General features: G+C 37.1%; 1 protein-coding gene across 16 annotated transcripts in view; it reads left to right on the plus strand.

The window, feature by feature from the left end:
• Window positions 1–20055, plus strand: part of SETD5 (SET domain containing 5) — a 79964-nt gene that overhangs the window by 21055 nt on the left and 38854 nt on the right. For 4 of the 16 annotated variants that reach the window (XM_025884769.2, XM_073901615.1, XM_073901614.1 and 1 more), the window contains exons 2-6: window positions 10012–10071; window positions 13969–14155; window positions 18943–19048; window positions 19375–19583; window positions 19922–19980. In XM_025884769.2, the coding sequence (XP_025740554.1) occupies window positions 14085–14155; window positions 18943–19048; window positions 19375–19583; window positions 19922–19980 (445 nt within the window). In that variant the 5' untranslated portion in view covers window positions 10012–10071; window positions 13969–14084. Of the gene's footprint in view, window positions 1–10011; window positions 10072–13968; window positions 14156–14976; window positions 15202–18468; window positions 18662–18942; window positions 19049–19374; window positions 19584–19687; window positions 19729–19921; window positions 19981–20055 lie in introns of those variants that run through there. The other 12 variants (XM_073901616.1, XM_073901618.1, XM_073901617.1 and 9 more) reach the window with 6 other exon arrangements.

Below are 20055 nucleotides of genomic sequence, written 5' to 3' on the forward strand. Positions count from 1 at the left end.
TATATCAGTGTTTCTTTGAGTTAATCTTCATCTTCCATCACTATCACTTTTTAAATTACAAATTATTTTAAGTTTAATTTTATTGCCATTGTTACAGCTTATGGTGAGTAGGTTGAGAATAGAATGTGTAGTGGTATATATTTGCATTGACAGATTAGGGCTTATTTTCCGCTAACTGGACCTTTAGATTTGCTTTGTGGTTCAAATAGGAATCATCCATATGCATCCCAGATTCTTTTGTTCTGTGACACCATTACTACAGAATTTTTTTTTGACAGGAAAGTGCTCCTCAGGTGAGTACCCTGAGTATCATCACTAAGCCTCTCCTAGTACTCTTTTTTTTTTTAAGATTTTATTTGTTTATTTGACAGAAAGATAGCGAGAGCAGGAACACAAGCAGGGGGAGAGGGAGAGGGGAGAAGCAGGCTTCCCGCCAAGAGCAGGGAGCCCAATGCGGGACTCGATCCCAGGACACTGGGACCAGAACCTGAGCCAAAGACAGACGCTTAATGACTGAGTCACCCAGGCGCCCCAGCCTCTCCTAGTACTCTTAAGAAACTGCTTGCTTGGGGCGCCTGTGGGGCTCAGTCGTTAGCGTCTGCCTTCGGCTCAGGTCCTGGTCCCAGGGTCCTGGGATCAAGTTCCGCATCGAGCTCCCTGATCAGCGGGGAGCCTGCTTCTCTCTCTCCCTCTCCCTCTCCCGCTGCTTGTGTTCCCTCTCTCCCTATTGTCTCTCTTGCTCAAAGAAATAAATAAAATCTTAAAAAAAAAAAAAGAAAAACTGCTTGCTAAAAATAAGAACAGCTGGTCACTATCTCAGATATGAGCCATTGCTGGTGTGGTGTAATCAGTCCTTATCTTCAATACACAGGTGTAATCAGTCCTTATCTTCAAACATCACACTTTACCTGTTTTGGGGGTGTTACTTCTATGTTTTATTCATTTTTGTTTATTGGCTTGTAGAAGAATATATAGAAATGCTGTGTTACAGCTGTGGGTCATGTATATACTTGCATTTAGCTTTGCTATACAGAGAAATTTGCATTCCCAAGAATACAAGAAATTTTATCAACAAATTCATTAAAAAATAATAATTGCTGGATGCCTGGGTGCCTCAGTCGGTTAAGCAACTGCCTTCGGATCGAGTCCCACATTGGGCTCCCTGATCAGTGGGGAGCCTGCTTCTCCCTCTCCCTCTACCCCTCCTCCCTGCTCATGGTCTCTCTCTCTCTCTCAAATAAATAAATAAAATTTAAAATAATAATAATTGCTCACAGTGTTTTTTTCTTTAGAAAAAATTTAAGACATTTTTAATAGCCATAAGTGTATAATTGTAAAACCTAAACGTTACTCAGAAAATCTATCAATCGATGAATTATATTAAGCTCTTTAGCCATCTTTTGCCAAAAAAAAAAAGCTGTCTTTATCACAACCACATACCATTATAGGCAGACCGCTTGCACCCATTTTTATGGTAAACGAGGGTAAACTCCACTCAGCTGATATTTCTGGGATTTGCTGTAAAATAATTCTGTAGAAGATGAGAGGTTACAGATCAGGTAAGGTTAGCCATCAGTTTGATTGTTTAAAGCTGGGTAAGGTTTATAAGTGCATTATGGGGTTTTCCTTGCTTTTGTATTTGTTTGAAATTTTTTTAGAGTAAAGGTTTTTTTTTAAGGATACAAAAAATAACATCAGGATAAGTAGTCTGAACATTTTGAGGGAGAAGAAATAGATTAACAGGTAATTAACAAAGAAGGTCTTAATTCCATTCAGGCAAAGGAGTTTGAACTAACCCATTGGGTATTAGGGAGCCATTGTAGATTTCTAATTATGGAATGATAATGATTAAAGTTATGCTCTAAAAGGGTTAAAGTCATGAAAGAATGAAGAGTAAATTGGAGAGTTGAGAGCTCAGAGGTAGTGAGATCAGTTCATTGCTATAATGCAACCTTGAAATCATAAGGAGGTGAGTAATGTTGGTGAATGAATGGATAAAAGACAGTCTATAAAACATTTCAGAGGAAAAAGAATAGCTCTGCATCCAGGCTCTCAGTCAGGTGCTAGAGCAAGCACAGTAAAAAGGAGAGGGGTTGCTTGTTTGTTTGCCTCGTTTGTGTAGGGCTTAGATTTGGACCATATGGGTGTCTTGAATTTGTAGGCACTGTAAAAATTTAGTGTTTTGGCTTTATCTTTTCGTAAATCAGTATCGACAAACCTCTTAACAGTTTTAAAGTTTTTTCTCCTTCCAAGTGTCATTAAAAATGAAGGGCATCCTATTTTATACTTTGAGGCAGAACTGCTAGGAAGAGTTTTTTGGTTTTGTTTTTAAGTTTATTTATTTAGGTAATCTACACCCAGTGTGGGGTTTGAACTCACAACCCTGAGATCAAGAGTCACATGCTCCTCTGACTGACCCAGCCAGGCACCCCTAGAACAGAGTTTTTGATAACTTCTTTGAAACCAAAGAACCCAAATCTTCTAGATTACTTGAATTTTGTCCCATCAGAACCCTACAAATGCTAGCTAGGTTATAGGTCGTTAGCATAGTTTAGGTTTTCATTACTGGAAGAAGAAATTTAGATCTTGGTGCATTCTGTTAAAAAAGTTAAAAATTATCTCATGGGACAACCATAAAATACTTTGGTTCTGAAATAGTGCTTTATGTATGTTTTATTTTGAAGATCCCAGCCCAAATTTAGTGAAAAAGCAAATGAGATCTCTTAGTATGTAAGAATTTCACAGAACAATAGCACATCCAATCAGTAGTCGTAAAAGTATCAGAATTGTTGAGAATTTGCAGTTGACTTTCATTTTAGGGTTTTCTTTTAGAATGTAGTCTTCTAAATAGAAGACTGTATGAGCAGAGTTAGAATTGAAATTATTTTAAACCTTATGAGAAAATATAGCCAGCCTTCACACACTATGTGGGACTGTGTAAAATGATTTTAACTTTGTGGAGGGTGGTTTGACATCTCTGATACATGCTCATGACATTTCAGTAGTTCCACATCTAGGAATGTATCCTAAGAAAACATTTGTATATGTTAAAGGCATATGTACATGACTGTTGAGTTATATATGTTATGGAAAATTAGCAACAATCTAAACATCCACCTGTACAGGATTGACTTAAATTACAGAAGAGCCATAGGATAGATACTGTGCCATCATTTAAGAGGAAGAAAATTTATACATATGCATATAGAAAATGTCCAAAACCTGCTAAATGAACAATGCAGATAAAAGAACTGTAGAGTTATCACTTTTATTTTTGGGTATGTTTGGGAAGTGGAATTACGTGAAAATTTCACTTCTACTTTTTATGCTTTCGTAAAGTTTGCCTATTTTTACAAGCATTTATTATTTCTAATATGTTAAGAATACAGATACAGCTATCGGTTGGGAGGGGAACTCTATTGTGTGTATCAGAAATGTTAAGCTTTAAATTCCTTTACTGTTATATACGTAGCTACCTGGTCTGCCTACTAATCCTGACACATGTATGGTCAGGTTCTATTTGTCTGTTTTGAGGGTTCTTGCTGCCTATTTTCCTTCATTCTTCATAGAATTTTCCATAAGACCAGTCAGTGATAAGTCTTGTCTAAACAATTCAAGAGATTTCTTCCTTTAAGAGACTCTCCTCTGTGTCACTGTTAAACTATGGAGTGGTCTGGGGTTTTGTTTTGTTTTTTTTTTAAGAGGAGGGTGTTGTTTTCTCTTCAGAATGACTCAATTATAGAGGCACACTTTAGGTAGGATTTTTTTTCCCTTCATGGTTGTGAAAATGCAATACTTGGCACATAGGCAAGCCTAAAGAGTTTGCAAATTGCCTACCCTCTCCTGCTTTGGATAAGAGAAACATCTTAAAATAGTACTTAACATAGTTTTTATATATAGTAGTTACTCACTTCATGTTTGTTGAAGGAAGGGAAGGGAAGGGAGGGAGGGAGGGAGGAAGGAAGGGAGGAAGGAAGGAAGGAAGGAAGGAAGGGGAGGAAGGAAGGAAGGAAGAAAGAAAAAACTGGCAAACCTAGATAATATAAATCCCAAGAGAGCCAGGAATTTTAGTCTGGACTTGTGTTTCTAGCATAGCACCAATAATAATTGATGCTTAAGTTTTAAAAATTTGTTTTAATTAAGACATTGCTATCCAAAGTAAATAGTAATTTAATAAATAGAAGCTATACATTAAAATCTTAATATTCTTTCTTTTGAAGGCACCACTTTGTATGTGACTTCTTACAAGTTAATATTTTTGTAGCAGTGTTTTTTCATCTGTAAAATAATAGACTGTAAACTTTAAATTCCTAAATTTTTTATGAACTGGAGAAATTTTCCCAAACTACTGAAAGTATAACAGATATTAATGCCTCATAAATGTGCACAACCCACTTCATCTGGAGTAAGGAAGTGTGGTTCCTATTTCAGGGTTTGAAAATGATAAGAGTCTGGACAGAGAAGGCAAACATAAAGGGGTAAGATGTTCTTTTCCTTTTTAGTGTGGTGTATGGCTCTAAAGCATACTCTGAGGCTCCTAACACAGTAGGACAGAACCTTCAGAAAGTCTTTAGAATATCTCTTTACAGAGCCCTTGGAAGTTCTTTTGAGGGTGTCATCTTTATTTAATACTTAGAAGCCTAAAATTTTCCTGATTCTTAAGGATAGAAAGAGTCTGTGCATCTTTGGTTAGTTTAGCAGTAAATACCTGTTTATCACTGTTAAATCAGTTGTACATAAAATATTTTTTGTGTGTCAACCTAAAATAATATAAAATCATAGTATCTAGTTTCATTATTTATGATGTGTACTCTTATCCTAACTTTTCCTCCCCTCCAAGAACAACTAAGTATATCTTGGCATCTGTAATACTGCCATTAATGAAATTTTTCATGGGGAAAGAAATTCTTCCTGCAGACTAAAATAGGATTTTTAAAAACCGGGTTTTAATTACCTCCTATTCTAGTAAACTTGGAGCTTTTATAGACATCTGTTTATTGTGCCAAGCCCAATAGCCCCTAAAGGGAGTATAAATTTAGGCAGAGGAGCCAAGGGATAAACAAGTGTTGAAGAAGAGGTGAGAGAACAAGAAAACTTTATCTTGACTCTAAATTACCTTAGTCTGAATTTCTTTAGTGTCCATTGTTTACTTCCAGTTTTTCTCTTTTCTTCATCTTCGGCCCTGAACTACTTCTAGATTCTTTGCCTACATTAACTTGCTTCAGATTATAAGCCTAACTTAGAGTTTATACCATCTAATTACACGAACTTTTCACCAGATCTCTGAACACTTAACTCTTAGAGTTCATTTCCTATTTTCCAGTAATTCTTCAAATGCTTATCACTTACCTCTGCTACACTGTTTTTTCATGTTTCCCGGCATATCCTCTTCTCACCTTAGTTACAGTAGCAAAATTGAAATACACACTGTTGGAGAATAGTAAAAATAACTTGGCCACATTCATGTTATTAGGTAGCAGCTCCTCTTCACATATATTTAAAGGTTGCAGAGAATCATTTAAACTCTATTTGCTACAAACACTAGTTCACATGCACCTGTGAGTGAGCAGAACAGGTATTATTCTTTCTGTTGTACAGATAAGAAAACTGACTTTGAGACATTGCATGAATTGCCTAAACCAATGCCAGGATTCATAGATATCTGGAACAGAATGAAGGCCATTGAGATTTTACTTTGAGGAATTAAAGATTGTATATAAAAAGATCACCAGATATTTAAGTTGTAGGCTAGAACTCAGATTTCCTACCTCTTAATATAGTACTTTTTCCTAACATACTTTTTCTTTTCTCAAGGCCAAAAGTGATATGTTACAGTGCAGTGGCACTGTTTTTCCTCGATACTTCCGTTTGGGTTGAAGATGAAAGATAAGCATATAAATGGCAGCTGCCACATTAGTTCTTAGACAAGTTGGTCTTGTAGATAAAACGCATTCATTTATTTATTGCATTTTGAACTGCTCTGTGATTTAAAAATTGAGGGTAATATGTTAAAAAAAACTTTCTAATACTCTTTCCCTATCTCTCCTTTTTACTCATTTGTAAAGTTGTTCAAAAGAAATTGAAGTATAAAAGTATATTAAGATTTTATTTATTTATTTGACAGAGACACAGCGAGAGAGGAACACAAGCAGGGGGAGTGGGAGAGGGAGAAGCAGGCTTCCCACAGAGCAGGGAGCCCCATGCAGGGCTTGATCCCAGGACCCTGAGATTATGACCTGAGCCACCCAGGCGCCCCAGTATAGAGGTATTTAAGAATAGCAGCGCCTGGGTGGCTCAGTCGTTTAGCGTCTGCCTTCGGCTCAGGTCATGGTCTCAGGGTCCTGGGATCGAGTCCCACATCGGGCTCCCTGCTCCGTGGGAGGCCTGCTTCTCCCTCTCCCACTCCCCCTGCTTGTGTTCCTGCTCTCGCTGTCTCTGTCAAATAAATAAATAAAATCTTTAAAAAAAAAAAAAATAAGAATAGCGGCGCCTGGGTGGCTCATTCACTTGAGCGTCTCTTGGTTTTGGCTCAGGTCATGATCTCAAGGGTTGTGAAATCAAGCCCCAAGTTGGCTTTGTGTTCATCGGGGAGTCTGCCTGAAATTCCCTCTCCCCCTCTCCCTGTTCTATCCCCACTGCTCCCATGAGTGCGTGCATTCTTTCTCAAATAAATAAATCTTTTTTTAAAAAAAATATTTAAGAATAAACTCAACTTACATGTGTAACAAAATTTTGAATGATCAGTAGATTCAGAAATTTAATCTTAATGGCTATTTTATCTTAACCCTTTTTGAAAACTTTTCTAAAATTCTTTTCCTCCTCTTAACTGACTTAAATTTATTCACTTACAAGCCTACTGTAGATCTTTTATTACTTTAGAGTTATTCTGTCCATCTGTTCATTTTCATTATTTAATAGTTTAAAAATAGGGATAGTAGATTGGGCTGAATATATTGATTTCAGGAGACATCTTAGATGCTTGTGTTTTTAGTGAATCACAGTTTCAGAGTTACTGCTTTTGAAAGGAAGAAATTTGGTTGATTATAGCTTATGGCTAGTTGGAATTTAGAAAACTAAGAGTTGTTGTATGCAGGGTCTTTTATTTAGTATATGAGGAGGTAAATCCTAATAATTTTATAGCAGTACTGTATATACAATTTAATACTAAAACCAGACCCAGGAGATGAGGAATCTAGGGAGGATTTTTAAATTGAGGATATTTTTAATTTAGATTCCAAAAACAGTAAGTTGTTGCTAGTAGGATGAAAATAATCATTAACCCTCTTAAAAGATCTGAAGTAATATTGTTGCTCTTGAGAAAATTAAGTATTGCAAACTGTTACATTATTCAGCCTACTGTTTATGTCCACCTAAACAACAAGAGATTTTTTCTCTTTCTCTAATAACTTGCCTATCTTTAACATATTGAGTCACATAACTTCAAAAATAACTATAAAATATACTTTCCTGGCCCTGAACTAGTGAATGTGCATGTTTGTCCTTACTTTGAAATCTCATAATTGGGTCCTAGATTCCAGAGTGATTTTCATACATAGGGAAGCCACTACTACTTTTCAAAATGTTTTCTAATGAGAGTGAGGAAAATAAGTGTAAAATTTCAACCTTGTTGTTAATACCTTGCTTTTAATACCTTGTTGTTAATATGCTTGGAGGACTGTATTCATAAAAGTAGAAATGTTCTCAATGTTTTATTTCAAATTTAGTTATGGGTGATTGATATTGAAAAACCAAACAAAAGGGACATTTTGGGAAGATGGCTTGTTCATATATATTTAAATGTGTATTCACTTACATGTTTTGTCAGAAGCCAAAATTGAGGAAGAGATTTGGCTTTTTGGGGGGTTGTGAAGAGAGTTGATCAGAGATTGCTCCTTGGCTGAGTTGCTGTCTGCATAGGCTGTTAACAATTGTTTCTCTGGCAGCAGATCTTGTTCATCAGGATTGCATCATTTCTGGGAGAATGGCCAAGGTCCACAGCCTCAGTACAAAGACTGTCTGAAGCATATGAGGCCTGTTCTCTTCTTTCTAAAGCGGCACTCCTCTTCCTGTCAGTCCTCTTCACAGGATTACTGAAGCCGACTTGTTCTGAATTTCTTTCATTGGATTGGCTGTTTATTGGACTCTTGTCTCCCAGCTGCTTCCGGCTCACCTGGCTGATGCAATTTCTTTTTCTGAAATCTGTGTTGGAATTGTTCTTAAAACACTTTTTGTCTGTCTGCTCTGAGAGTGACCAAATAGGTCACACGGGTCTTGTGCTTTCAGCAAGTCATATAGAGAAGAGACTGTCAGAATGACACATACAGAAACTATTGACCATTTCTGAACCCAATTAAAAAGATGGGTAATTATAGAACATTTTTGTCATGTTCTGTTTAACAGCCTTTTCTCCAGAAACTGTGTGTGCATGTAAATGGTGACTTCTCAAAAGAGTACTCAGTACTGGGAGACTACTGGCTGGTTCTGCTTCTGAATCCCAAGAACTTACTAGTGTTCTGTGGATTCTGATGAATAGTTCTGGAAAAACAAATTGATATGAATTTGAATTGATATTAAATTGAAATTCTGATGTATTCATTGCCCCTACTGAACATTCATATATTTAATTCTCTTCTTCCTCCTGTCATTTCTTACCTTCTTTCTTACTTGTTGTTGCTAAGGGAGTCTGCTTCTTCAAAACTTGTTTTTTTTCTTCCTTTTATTGTTACCTTCATACCTTCTATTTTTATAATAATTCTGTATGCTCTTTCAAAATTGTTTCTAAAGAATAGTTTAGGGGTGCTTGGGTGGCTCAGTCGGTTAAGTGTCTGAGTTCGGCTCAGGTTAGATCTCAGGGTCCTGGGATTAAGCCCCACATCGGACTCCATGCTCAGTGGGTTGTCTGCTTCTCCCTCTCTCCCTCTGCCCCTCCATCCGCTTGTGCTCTTGCTCTCTCTCTCAAATAAATCTTTTTAAAAAATAGTTTATTTTCCAATTTTTTATAAATTTAGAAATCCACAAAATATTGACAGAAAAGTACATTTCCTCTCTTTTGCTTGGTAAATAGAATCCCAAAAACAGCTCTTTTCACATATATGATATATTAACATTTAGTTATTAATTCCCTCTTCTGGCTAATGTTAAATTTGACTTTTCCCCCACAAAATCACCTATTTTTGTATGCTATTTGGAGGGTAGATAGTTTATTAAGGCTCTGTTTTTCCACATGTTCCATCATGGAGTTGACCACAAGTAGAATTGACTCCCATTTGTCAGTCTTTTTTTTTTAAGTAGAACAAGAGGATAAGTGGGATGAATGTGGGGGGGAGGGGAGAAGTAATATGATTTGATACTTTAATAGGTGATGGTAGGTCTTTGACTGGAAAGTAAACTTGATATTTGGTTAAAAGAAAAGCCTCTGCATTTGGGAGTGGGTCAGTGGAGAAGCACCTCCTAGGAGAGATAAGAAGTCCCTTGGGAAATGGGAGAGAATGCTCATTTGAAGAAAAGAATATTACCCAGTGACATAATATTTTCCACTTCTTAAGTCTAATAATAATTTCCTTTTCCATTCTTTATTTAGGTTCTGGCTTTATAGGAAAATAGGGTATCATGGTTAAAGGACAGAAATAAAGTACTAAATGAAACATAGGATGGTTAACAAGGCAGTGTGTAGAAATGAAATAAATTACTCTGTAAAAAATTCTGTATAATTCAGGGTGCCTGGGTGGCATTAAACATTCATCTCTTGATTTTGATTCAGGTCATGATCTCAGGGTCATAAGATTGAACCCCACATCGCATTGGGCTCCATGTTGAGCATGGAGCCTTTTTAAGATTGTCTCTCTCCCTCTGCCCCACCCCCGCCCCTTCTACCCCCACTCATGCACACGCATGTTTGCTCACTCTTCCTCTGTCTTTCCCCTAAAAAAGAAAATATTCTGTATAATTCTGTTCTTCGCGTCCATCGTTGTTATTTCTTTCTGTACTAATCTGTGTCTCAACTTTTTCTAGGTCTTCAGAGCTACTGGCAGATAATTTTGGGGGACTTCATATTTGGAGGTCTATAAAAAGGTGATGAGTCTAGTAAATCCTTTACATTTGTTTTAATTTTTATATTGTAATGAATGCTAAAATCATATGTTGAGATAATGGTGATCATAATACATTCAGCAAACATTCTTAAACACTTTCTGTGTGCCAGACACCATTCTGAACATTGGAACTACAAAAACACAAAAATCGTGTCCTCACAGAGTTTATATTACGGTAGAAAGAGACAGAAAATTGAATAAGTAAAAGATATCTTGAAATTGTTCTACCTAGAGACAGAGTTAACTTCTCACTCTAGGACACCTCTCCAAACTATGAGATAAGTTAATAAATTCTGTACTACTAAGCTTGGTAAACTACTAAGAGTCTGTTGTCTTGGCTTATAAGACTAGAATAATTGTAATAAAATATTGCATATAGATGATTAAGTCTTCAGTTAATATTTTAATAGCTACATTTTGCAGAGTTTTATTTAGGGAAGGAACGATTCTCAGGGTTATATGAGAAATTTGATTTTGTTAACAGTTTTTAGTTTTAAGAAGCCTAATAATTTGAAAGCTTTATTTATGTATTTATTTATTTTCAAGATTTTATTTAAATTCTAGTTCACAGATAGTGTAGTATTAGTTTCAGAGGTAGAATTTAGTGATTTTTCAGTTGCATGTAACACCCAGTGCTCATTACATCAAGTGCCCTTCTTAATGCCCATCACTTAATGTAAAAGCATTATTTAGAAGATGGCCATGCTAATCTATAATGATTGTCTTCATCAGAAGAGAGGAAGAGTCTTGTAAAACTAGACAAAAGGAAGATGGAGGAATTCATGAAAGAGAAATTCATAGCTAAGTAGTTAATGTTTCTTGTATTTATCAAGTCTCCAAATTAGCTAGGTTGAGATTTCAGTAAGGAATGTGTTAATCATTTATTCACTCATTAAGGAAATATTATCTAATAATTTTCCCATTTTTTTCCTTTTAGTATATCTTTTAAAAATTACTCTCAGAAAAATAACTATATCAGCTTAAGTTTATAAGTTGTCTTTCTTCTAGAGGTCTTTTTTTTTATGGGCATAGAATAGTAATGGCTATGACAGAAGCTTTTTAATGGAGTTGAATAACTTTTTTTATCCTTTAGTGAAAATATAACACGTGATTGAGATTCCTGTATTGGTTAAGGGGAGGTATGATCATTATCAGACTCTGTTCTGATTATCAAGCCAGGCAACTTCTGGGATTTTTGGTTTTCATTTTTTCTTTTTAGTTCAAGTTATAGAGTGATAATAAAATTAGAGGAGTAGTTGTAACCAACAACCCCCAATATTTAACTATTTTTTGAGCTTATTTGATAAGTATTCTCTCCTATTATTTGTAGATTTTATTTCAATTTCTCAGAGGCTTGGAGGATGTACTGCCTAAATCTGTTTAGATATATTGTTAGGGAAAGGAAATGTTTTATGTGTCAGGTGGGCCCAAAGAGTTATATTAGTCACTTCTCTTTTGTAAGCTGTGAAGAAACAATAGGAAAATTTGCTTTTTTTATTTCAGTCCCAAGTCTAGCAATATGTCGCCTCCAGTTGTAGGAACCAGTGTCTTGCTTCACCCAGGTTTGGAGAGTCCTAGATCTTGATGAGATCCAGCTCTAGAGTGTAGGTGCCAGAGAGGACTGCTTAGTTTATAGCTGTTTCTAGTATTCTAAAATAACACAAAAGAGTAATATTATCTTTATGTGTTCTTAAAAATCTTGGCCTGATGCACTGTTCACAGTTGGTTTTTTTATCCACATTAATTTGCTTTATGTATCAAATTATGATTTAGGCATCTTATATGGTCATTTAAAATTTGCACTAATTCTCTGGATTGACTTTGTATCACATACTTTTCATTTCATTAAATTTCTCTAAGTAACTGATTTTTCTTTTGTCTTATTTATCTTAAGATGATTCAGCAAATCAATCATGACTCTTTTTGTAGTCTTTTTGCAAAATTCTTTATTAATCTGGGTCTTTAACATTCACACTGACTTTCTTCCCTCCCACATAAAATGCTTCTGGTTTCATTCTTTCAATAGTTTAATACAAAACCACTAATATAAAATTGTACAGAGTTTACTTTTTTCCCCTCTGCACCATACCCTCAAATCTCTTAATATACTTTTTTTTTTCTTTTTTCAGAGAGAGAGAGAGAGAGAGAGAGAGAGAAGGGGGTGGCTGGAGGAGAGGGAGAGAGAGAATCTTAAGCAGCCTCCACGCTGAGCGTGGAGCCCAACGCAGGGCTCAATTTCACAACCTGAGATCATGACCTGAGCCGAAATCAAAAGTCAGATGTTTAACCGACTGAGCTCCCAGGCACCCCTCAAAGATTTTTTATTTTTTTAAGATTTTATTTATTTGTCAGAGAGAGAGAGAAAGCACAAGTAGGCAGAGTGGCAGGGAGAGGGAGAAGCAGACTCCCTGATGCGGGACTTGATCCCAGGACCCTGGGATCATGACCTGAGCCGAAAGCAGATGCTTAGCAACTGAGCCACCCAGGTGTCCCTCAAAGATTTTATTTCTAAGTAATCTCTGTACTCAAGTTGGGACTTGACCTTACAGCCCCGAGATCAAGAGTCACATGCTTTAATGAGTGAGCCAGGCACCCCACTCTCTTAATGTACTTTTGGTTTTTTACACGTTAGTAGTTTGTGAGTCTTTTTGTTCCCAAATTCCACTGGTTGTGGTCAGCAACTCAAGGTATCCTCTCTGGTTTTCCATAGAAAATTTTCTAACCTTTATTATGAAACTACTCTTTATAGTTTGTTTTTATTTATACCTATCAGTGGATGTTACCTCACAAATATAGTTAAGACAATTGCATCTTCTCCCAAAATTACAGTTAAAATAAAAATGGTTTCAAAGAGGGAAAAGAGTTTTATCACGAACAGCTATGTCCAGTGAAATATAAACACATCTCTTTTATCATCATATTTAATCTGGAAGAAATAACATTGTTGTTTGCTGGTAAAACTGCATTTATTTGTGGCCAAGGGGAAAAAAAGTTTAAATGAAGATCTTTTTTTTTTAAGAGAGTAGCATGCTCCACCAACTGAGCCAGCCAGGAGCCTCTAAATGAAGATCTTTAATTATTAAAGAATTTAGTTAAACTTTGATATTTCTATTTGCCATCCTATACATTAAAGCTTACTATGTGAGTTCTGGGCTGCTAGAAATTTTGTTTGACGAGCAGTTTGTAGAATGGTAGAAATGTACTTGCTAGCGAGCTAGGCAGACTATACTTCCCCCGTTAGCTAAAAAGAAAAAAACAAATAGAAATGAAAAGTAAGCATAACTTTTGCTGCCTCACTTTGTAGAACATTAATGCAGTACACAATAAAATAGGACACTGTGTAGATCCTTTCCTATACTTGTTTTATATTTATCCCTTAAAAGACTTACTTTAAAAATGGAAAAATAGGGGGGCGCCTAGGTGGCTCAGTCGTTAAGCGTCTGGGATCGAGCCCCGCATCGGGCTCCCTGCTCCACGGGAAGCCTGCTTCTCCCTCTCCCCCTCCCCCTGTTTGTGTTCCCTCTCTCGCTGTGTCTCTCTCTGTCAAATAAATAAAATCTTTAAAAAAAAAAAAATGGAAAAATAGGGGCGCCTGGGTGGCTCACTTGATGGAGCATCTGACTCTTGGTTTTGGCTCAGGTTGTGATCTCAGGGTCGTAAGATCAAGCCCCATGTTGGGCTCCGTGCTCAGCAGGGAGTCTGCTTAGGATTCTCACCCTCACCCTCTGCCCCTTCCCCGTTCATGCTCATGTGCTTTCTCACTCTAATATATAAATCTTCTTTTTACAAATAAATAAAAATGGGAAAATATTCAGTAGCATTTAGGGTAAATGTAAAGAACTATCTGGTTATTAGTTATTTTCCTTTTGTGTGGCAGGATTCCTCATGTCCATAACATGTTGGTTAAGGCTGTGCAGCTCACCCCCACTCTCAGAGTGGCCAGTCTCCATTAATTGGACCCCGTGATTTCCACTCTGTGCTGTATTGGACGTCATGAGCATTGCAATCCCTCTGGGAGTCACCACACCAGATACATCCTACTCAGATATGGCTGCTGGATCAGAGTAAGTGCTACTTTCTGGGTAGTAGGTGCGTTACCAGTTTGTGTGGAAATAACTTCTTATGGGCATCTAATAATAAGTATGCAGTATTTTCTAAATCCAAGCCTAGCCCACTGTAAATGACATTAGACCTTTCCCTTTTTGCCCATAGAAGCTGGAGGAAAAAAAGAGTTAGAAAGGGAAGGAAAAGAATTGGTGGTGGTGGGGGGGGTTCTTAATAAATAATGTAATTGAATTGAATTTGCACAGTAGTGATTACATTTTCATTTGTTTTGATGGGTGGGAAAGATTGAAATAAAGTAGGTGTCACTACGTGCTTCTCTAGAGTTAATGATTATTCTGAGGATGGAGATAAGGAGGAGTTCTCTCCAACTGATTTTCCTTGAAGGCCTCTTCCTATGTACTTCTCACTGTTCTAGAGTAAAGGGGCTAAAACTTGATTTGGGCAGGTTACTTAGAACTTCTTATATTTGGGGTAGAAAACATTGAAAGCAGTGTCATCTGTTTTTATAAAATATTCATTGCCTAGAAAGAGGACCTTCAAAATCAGTGGTACCAAACTTTTTTTTCAGCTAAGAGCAGCTTTAGGAATTCAGAGTTTGTCGAAAAGCCCAATCCCTAAAATAGACTCAATTCTTGAAGAATTTAAATACCAAATGGCAATGAAGGTAGGCCTTCAGTATAAAACTTTATATATTATTCACAGTTTAAAAAATTTTAGCCTTTTGTATCCCTTCTCTTTTAAGTTGTCCAAGATCCCCCTGCTCACAGATTCCCCCTCTTGTCCTTTTACCTCCCTTGTACCCAATCTTCCTTGCTTACAGAAAGGAAGTGGAAGCCCCCTACCTTTCAAGACGAAGTGGCACTACACCAGGATGTGAAAGTCCAGCGAAAGAGACCCAAGGGGCCTAGGGGGCAGCACACCCCCAGAAGCCAAGTCTATTCCAGGCAGTACCAGGGATTAGGGTCTGGGCTGGAAAAATCCTGGTGTTTTGAATATGTTCAGGTCCAGTTCAGACTCTTGATCCCACAGCCACTTCTTGAGTGAGGTGGGTGTTGCTCTAATTCCCCTGTTTCTCTTGCCATTTTCATAGTCCCTGGGGATTCTTCCCCCTTCAGCAAAGCAAAGCAACTGTACCAGAGCTCTGGGTTCAACTGCATCCCTGATTAATAGTGGTTTTCTTCCTTAAAACTGAGAATGTAGTAAAGAGCATGTATGTTTTCTTCACAAAGCCACCTAGGATTACTTAACTATCTGTTGTCTTCCTTAGAGAGGAAGACTTAAAATGAAGCTACCCCAAGAAGCAGTATACTATATTCTGGGGTAGTTAAGAACTGAAAGTTTTTGGCCGTATTCCCATATAAAAAGGAAGATGGAGGGTGGGGGATGGGAAGGGTGGAATTGTGTTCCTTCCAGGGCTTTTTTTCCTGTTTTGTTTTATTTTTATTTATTCTTTTTTGCATGCCTGAGAGATTCAGTTATGCCAGTAGCTGAGACTTCCAAGTTTCTAACTATTTCCCAAGTACTTAAAAAATCTTCCTGCATTAGGAACTATAATTGTATAGTGTTAACAAAATTTTATAAAGTCAACCACTACCTCTTACATGGATTGACTAACAAACTACACAGGTAGAGAGCATTAACATTTGTGAGAAATTTCAACAGAGAGATTAAATCAATGACTTTGGGACTAGTAGAGAAAAAAACCTAAAGCAATTATTCTTAAAACTGGTGTTTTTCCCAGAGTGCAGAGATCACCACCCATAAATGCTGCTAGGGAGTCCAGAAGTATTTGCAGACTTTTGGCCTAAAAATTTGACTATGATGTTTCTATTTCCTGAAACATTCCATCTGTAATTTCTTGACAGATTTCTGATACTGTTATATAGTTATTCGTTTAGTATTTCTACAAAGCAAGAGAATGTCGGCAATTAGCTTATGTACCATTCTGTTACATTTTAGATGATATTTGTTGTTTCACCATGCATATTTCACTGTCATGCATATTCTGTTCTGGGCACTCTAAAATTAAACTTGGTATGAAGAGCAACATACTCAACTTGAGTAAAAGACCTAGACCTTATCTCATGGGATTTTAAATCTGATAACAACAGTAGGCATTATGCATTTTTTATGTATTTGTAGGAGAACCTCTAGATAAAACAGTAAAAACAAGGATTTTTCTGAATTTACAGTTCTGCTGTAAATGAATTTCATTTTCCAAGAGGTTAGCATTATAGCAGCAGGTTACATGTTGTATTTAGAACACAATTGATGCAATATCTGTTGTAAGCATGGCTTCTGTGTATGTGCCCAACTGTCATAGTAGTTCAAACATAGGCTATAATTACATTTGCATAAAATGGTTGGCTAATAAGGAAGTGCAATCCTAACACTTCAGATTTTTAATCCATATTTTGAAATATAGATAAGAGCTGATATATATGTCAAGAAATAACCTAGGAAATTGTATAGTTATCTGTCAACATGTAACTATTTAATTAATAGCCAGCATGGAAATTGCAGTTTCCTCATCAAAAGATATGAGCTTAAATTTTAATATTTGGCACGCATAGCAATATATTAAATGCTGTGCTTTACTAGAAAGTATTGTCCAGTGGGATGGCCTTTTAACCTCCACAAAATACATTTTATTTTTATTCCCTAGACTTGCACATGAAGTGCATATGTTCATATTTACCCAGTTGGAGATGGGTAAGATACAACCAACATAGCTCCATCTCCATGGCCATCTTTTATTTCATGCCACTTTCCTTTTTCCCGTCCAGAAAAATTCCATTTCTAATAAACAGCTGCCATGTTTCACCCCATGTGTTCAGTGGTACAAAATCTCTTATATAAAATACGTACAGCTTTTTTGGAATACTTGTTTATCTAGTGAATTAACGATGTTGAAAGTTACTACTTTCTCTTAACTGTCCATCATAGAAACTAAAGTCTGCCTTCATTTTATTAATGCTTGTTTGCCTTCAGTTTCATTTAGGAAACCCCACCTGTTTCCTAATACTCAGAGCTGATTGCCTCTCAGTGAGCCATGTCAGATCATCTTTTCTCAAGAATACTGACCTGCATTCTTGATGTACCCCCACCCCAGATCCCATCTTGCAGACACTCTTAAAGAATAAAATGCATGCACTTCACTAACAGAATACTTTCCTATGTCTAAAGTTCTTCTTCACCTAGAAATTACCTTTGCTGTTATTAATAAGATCCCTTCTCAGTTTTGGAGCATATAACTGGGTGAGTTGGATATATCTCAGAATTTTCTTTATCCCTCACTTCTCAGCTGACATTGCACCACATTGAACTACACACTTTATTCCTGCCAAGTACTGTGTATTGTATACTTGCAAGCAGGAAAAACGTATGTTCATTAAAACAAACTGTGCATTATTTGATTCCCTAAAAGACCCTTTGATCTCCAAGGCTGAGTTATATGTGTCCTTGGAGTTTCCAATTTGTGAATCTCTGTTCTAGTTAATTTAAATGACAAATAATCCATTATTGAGTTCAGCAAAGTCATACGATTGCATTCCTTAATTATCTTTCAAAATTCCCTAAAACTTAACCAGGTAACAATCAGAGTTAAAAGTTCTTTTTTCCCCAAAACTTATAGTTTGTCCTTTGTTACCTATGCCTTTTTATTATCAAGTAAAGGCTTAAAATTAAATTTCTAAATTTGAACACATTTATAATGTTTTTATATTAACAAATTATACTTGAACAGTTTGCTTTCCACTCAGTGAGGGTATGAAAAGATATTAAACTAGGCTTCTCAATAAGCCTGGTTACTTAAATTTTCATATCATTTTCTTTAAAGATAGAATGTTATCCTGGTTTTCCAAACCAGCTAGGCACAGTGGAAAGACCACAGGATTTGGAGTTAGACATTGTTTCAAATTCTGGCTCTGTCAGCATGTGACCTTGGTGACGTCACGTAATCTCACCACCACAACTTCTGTAAAAATGGGGTGCTATTTACCATGTTTACTAGTTGCAGAGTAAATGAATTAATGTATATAAAAGCACCTCGAAAATAATGGGCGTTTCAGAATGGTAGCCACAACTCCTTATTATTTGTCAGTAAACAATAACCTCTGAGTACAGTTTTGATTATTTTGAAGTTCTGTGGTATTACCATGCAGCTGTTAAGTAATTGTGTCCTTGATATGCTTGCATGTCATTGGTGGATGAGAAATTATTACTCTAATATTTGAAAGGTGTTTGGGGGTTCATCAAGATGAGAGGTATGATAAATATAAGATGCCGTTGTTTTTACCTGTACTTTCTTCAGGGTATCCTGTCTTGGTAGTGAATGGAAGAGGGCCTGGTCCCTGGGGCAGTGCAGAAGGCACTTTCATCATCTCACTCACTGCAAATGTCATGTGAGGTTTCATGGAAGTATTAAGAGATCCAATTAAGAAGAATAGTTCTGAGTCTAAACCAGCCCAGAGTGGCTTCTCTAGGGGAAACTCCCTGCTCAGCTGGTACGTTTGTGTTTGTCATTAGGGACACCTTGTATTCCAGGTGCCTGCCTTGAGACATCTGCCTGTACTGGCTTCATGTTACACACAAGTCCACATTTAATAACACTCCTGTTATTTATAGGCTTAGTTATGTTAATCAGATTGTTTCACTGAGTTCCTTCTCTTATTCTAGTGGCTGGTGGTTGTGGAAAAGAGGAGGGGTTAGCATGGGAAGTTAAAGTCTTAGTTTAAGGGAGGATTAGGTGTTATGCTATCATGCGTTGCTTTTCGCCTTTGTGCAGCCCTGAATCTGTGGAGGCTAGTCCAGCAGTTAATGAGAAGAGCGTGTATTCCACTCATAATTATGGGACCACTCAGAGACATGGGTGTCGAGGACTGCCTTATGCTGTGAGTATGCATTTGTTTCTCTCCAGAGCAGTGATCTTCCTGGAGTGTAATCCATTCTTATACATTGTGACTTTCTTGAAATGTTTATATGCAGCATGACGAAGTTGCCCCTTTTGCACTTCCCTGCCTCCAGCGGACGTCTAGCCCTGCATCATTGTTCTTGTTTTTATGTCCCAGTTGACCTTGGCATTTTGTTTTATCACTTTCCTGGTTGAAGCCAAAAAACAAAGGGTACTACTTTCTTCTTTCTTTCCATATGTACCATACTTTAGGGGAGAGAGGGGCCAGTGTTTGGACACTGTTGATTTAAAAAATCTTATTTTCAGGATCATAATTACGGAGCCCCTCCTCCTCCGACACCTCCTGCTTCTCCCCCTGTCCAGACGATCATCCCTCGTTCTGACCTGAATGGCCTGCCGTCGCCCGTAGAGGAACGCTGTGGAGACAGCCCGAACTCTGAAGGAGAGACTGTTCCTACCTGGTGTCCTTGTGGTCTTTCTCAGGATGGCTTCCTTCTCAACTGTGACAAGTGCAGGTAAGATCATGCTCCATCTCAGTTCAAGCCTGGGTTGCTGGGATTAGGGTTTCTTATTAGTAGGGAAAAGCTCAAAGTATTCTTTCTTGTGTTTGTTAATGTAGATGATTCCTTAGTGCTCCTTGGCTCGAATTCTCTGCACTAGGTGAGAATTGCTGACAACAAGGAATGAGAGATTGATGTTAAAGCTATTGAATTTGATATGAAATTTAATGTCCTGGAAACATTTGGTAGGTGGGAGGAAGGGGGTAGTATATGCAGAGACACTTCTCCCATGTGTGCGAAGATGTGCTGCATGCTGTTGGAAGGACTACTTTAAGTTTATTTTCCCTCTTTAGGGGAATGAGCAGGGGGAAGGTTATTAGACTTCATCGGCGGAAGCAGGACAACATATCAGGTGAGCCAAAAATGGGTTGGGCCCATGTTTTGACAGATAAATATTTTGTGATTTAAATAATCATCTCAAGAACTC

Source organism: Callorhinus ursinus, unplaced genomic scaffold (genome assembly GCF_003265705.2).
Source record: "Callorhinus ursinus isolate GAN/ISIS: 27379988/994484 unplaced genomic scaffold, GSC_fseal_2.0 scaffold15, whole genome shotgun sequence".
NCBI classification, from domain to species: domain Eukaryota; kingdom Metazoa; phylum Chordata; class Mammalia; order Carnivora; family Otariidae; genus Callorhinus; species Callorhinus ursinus.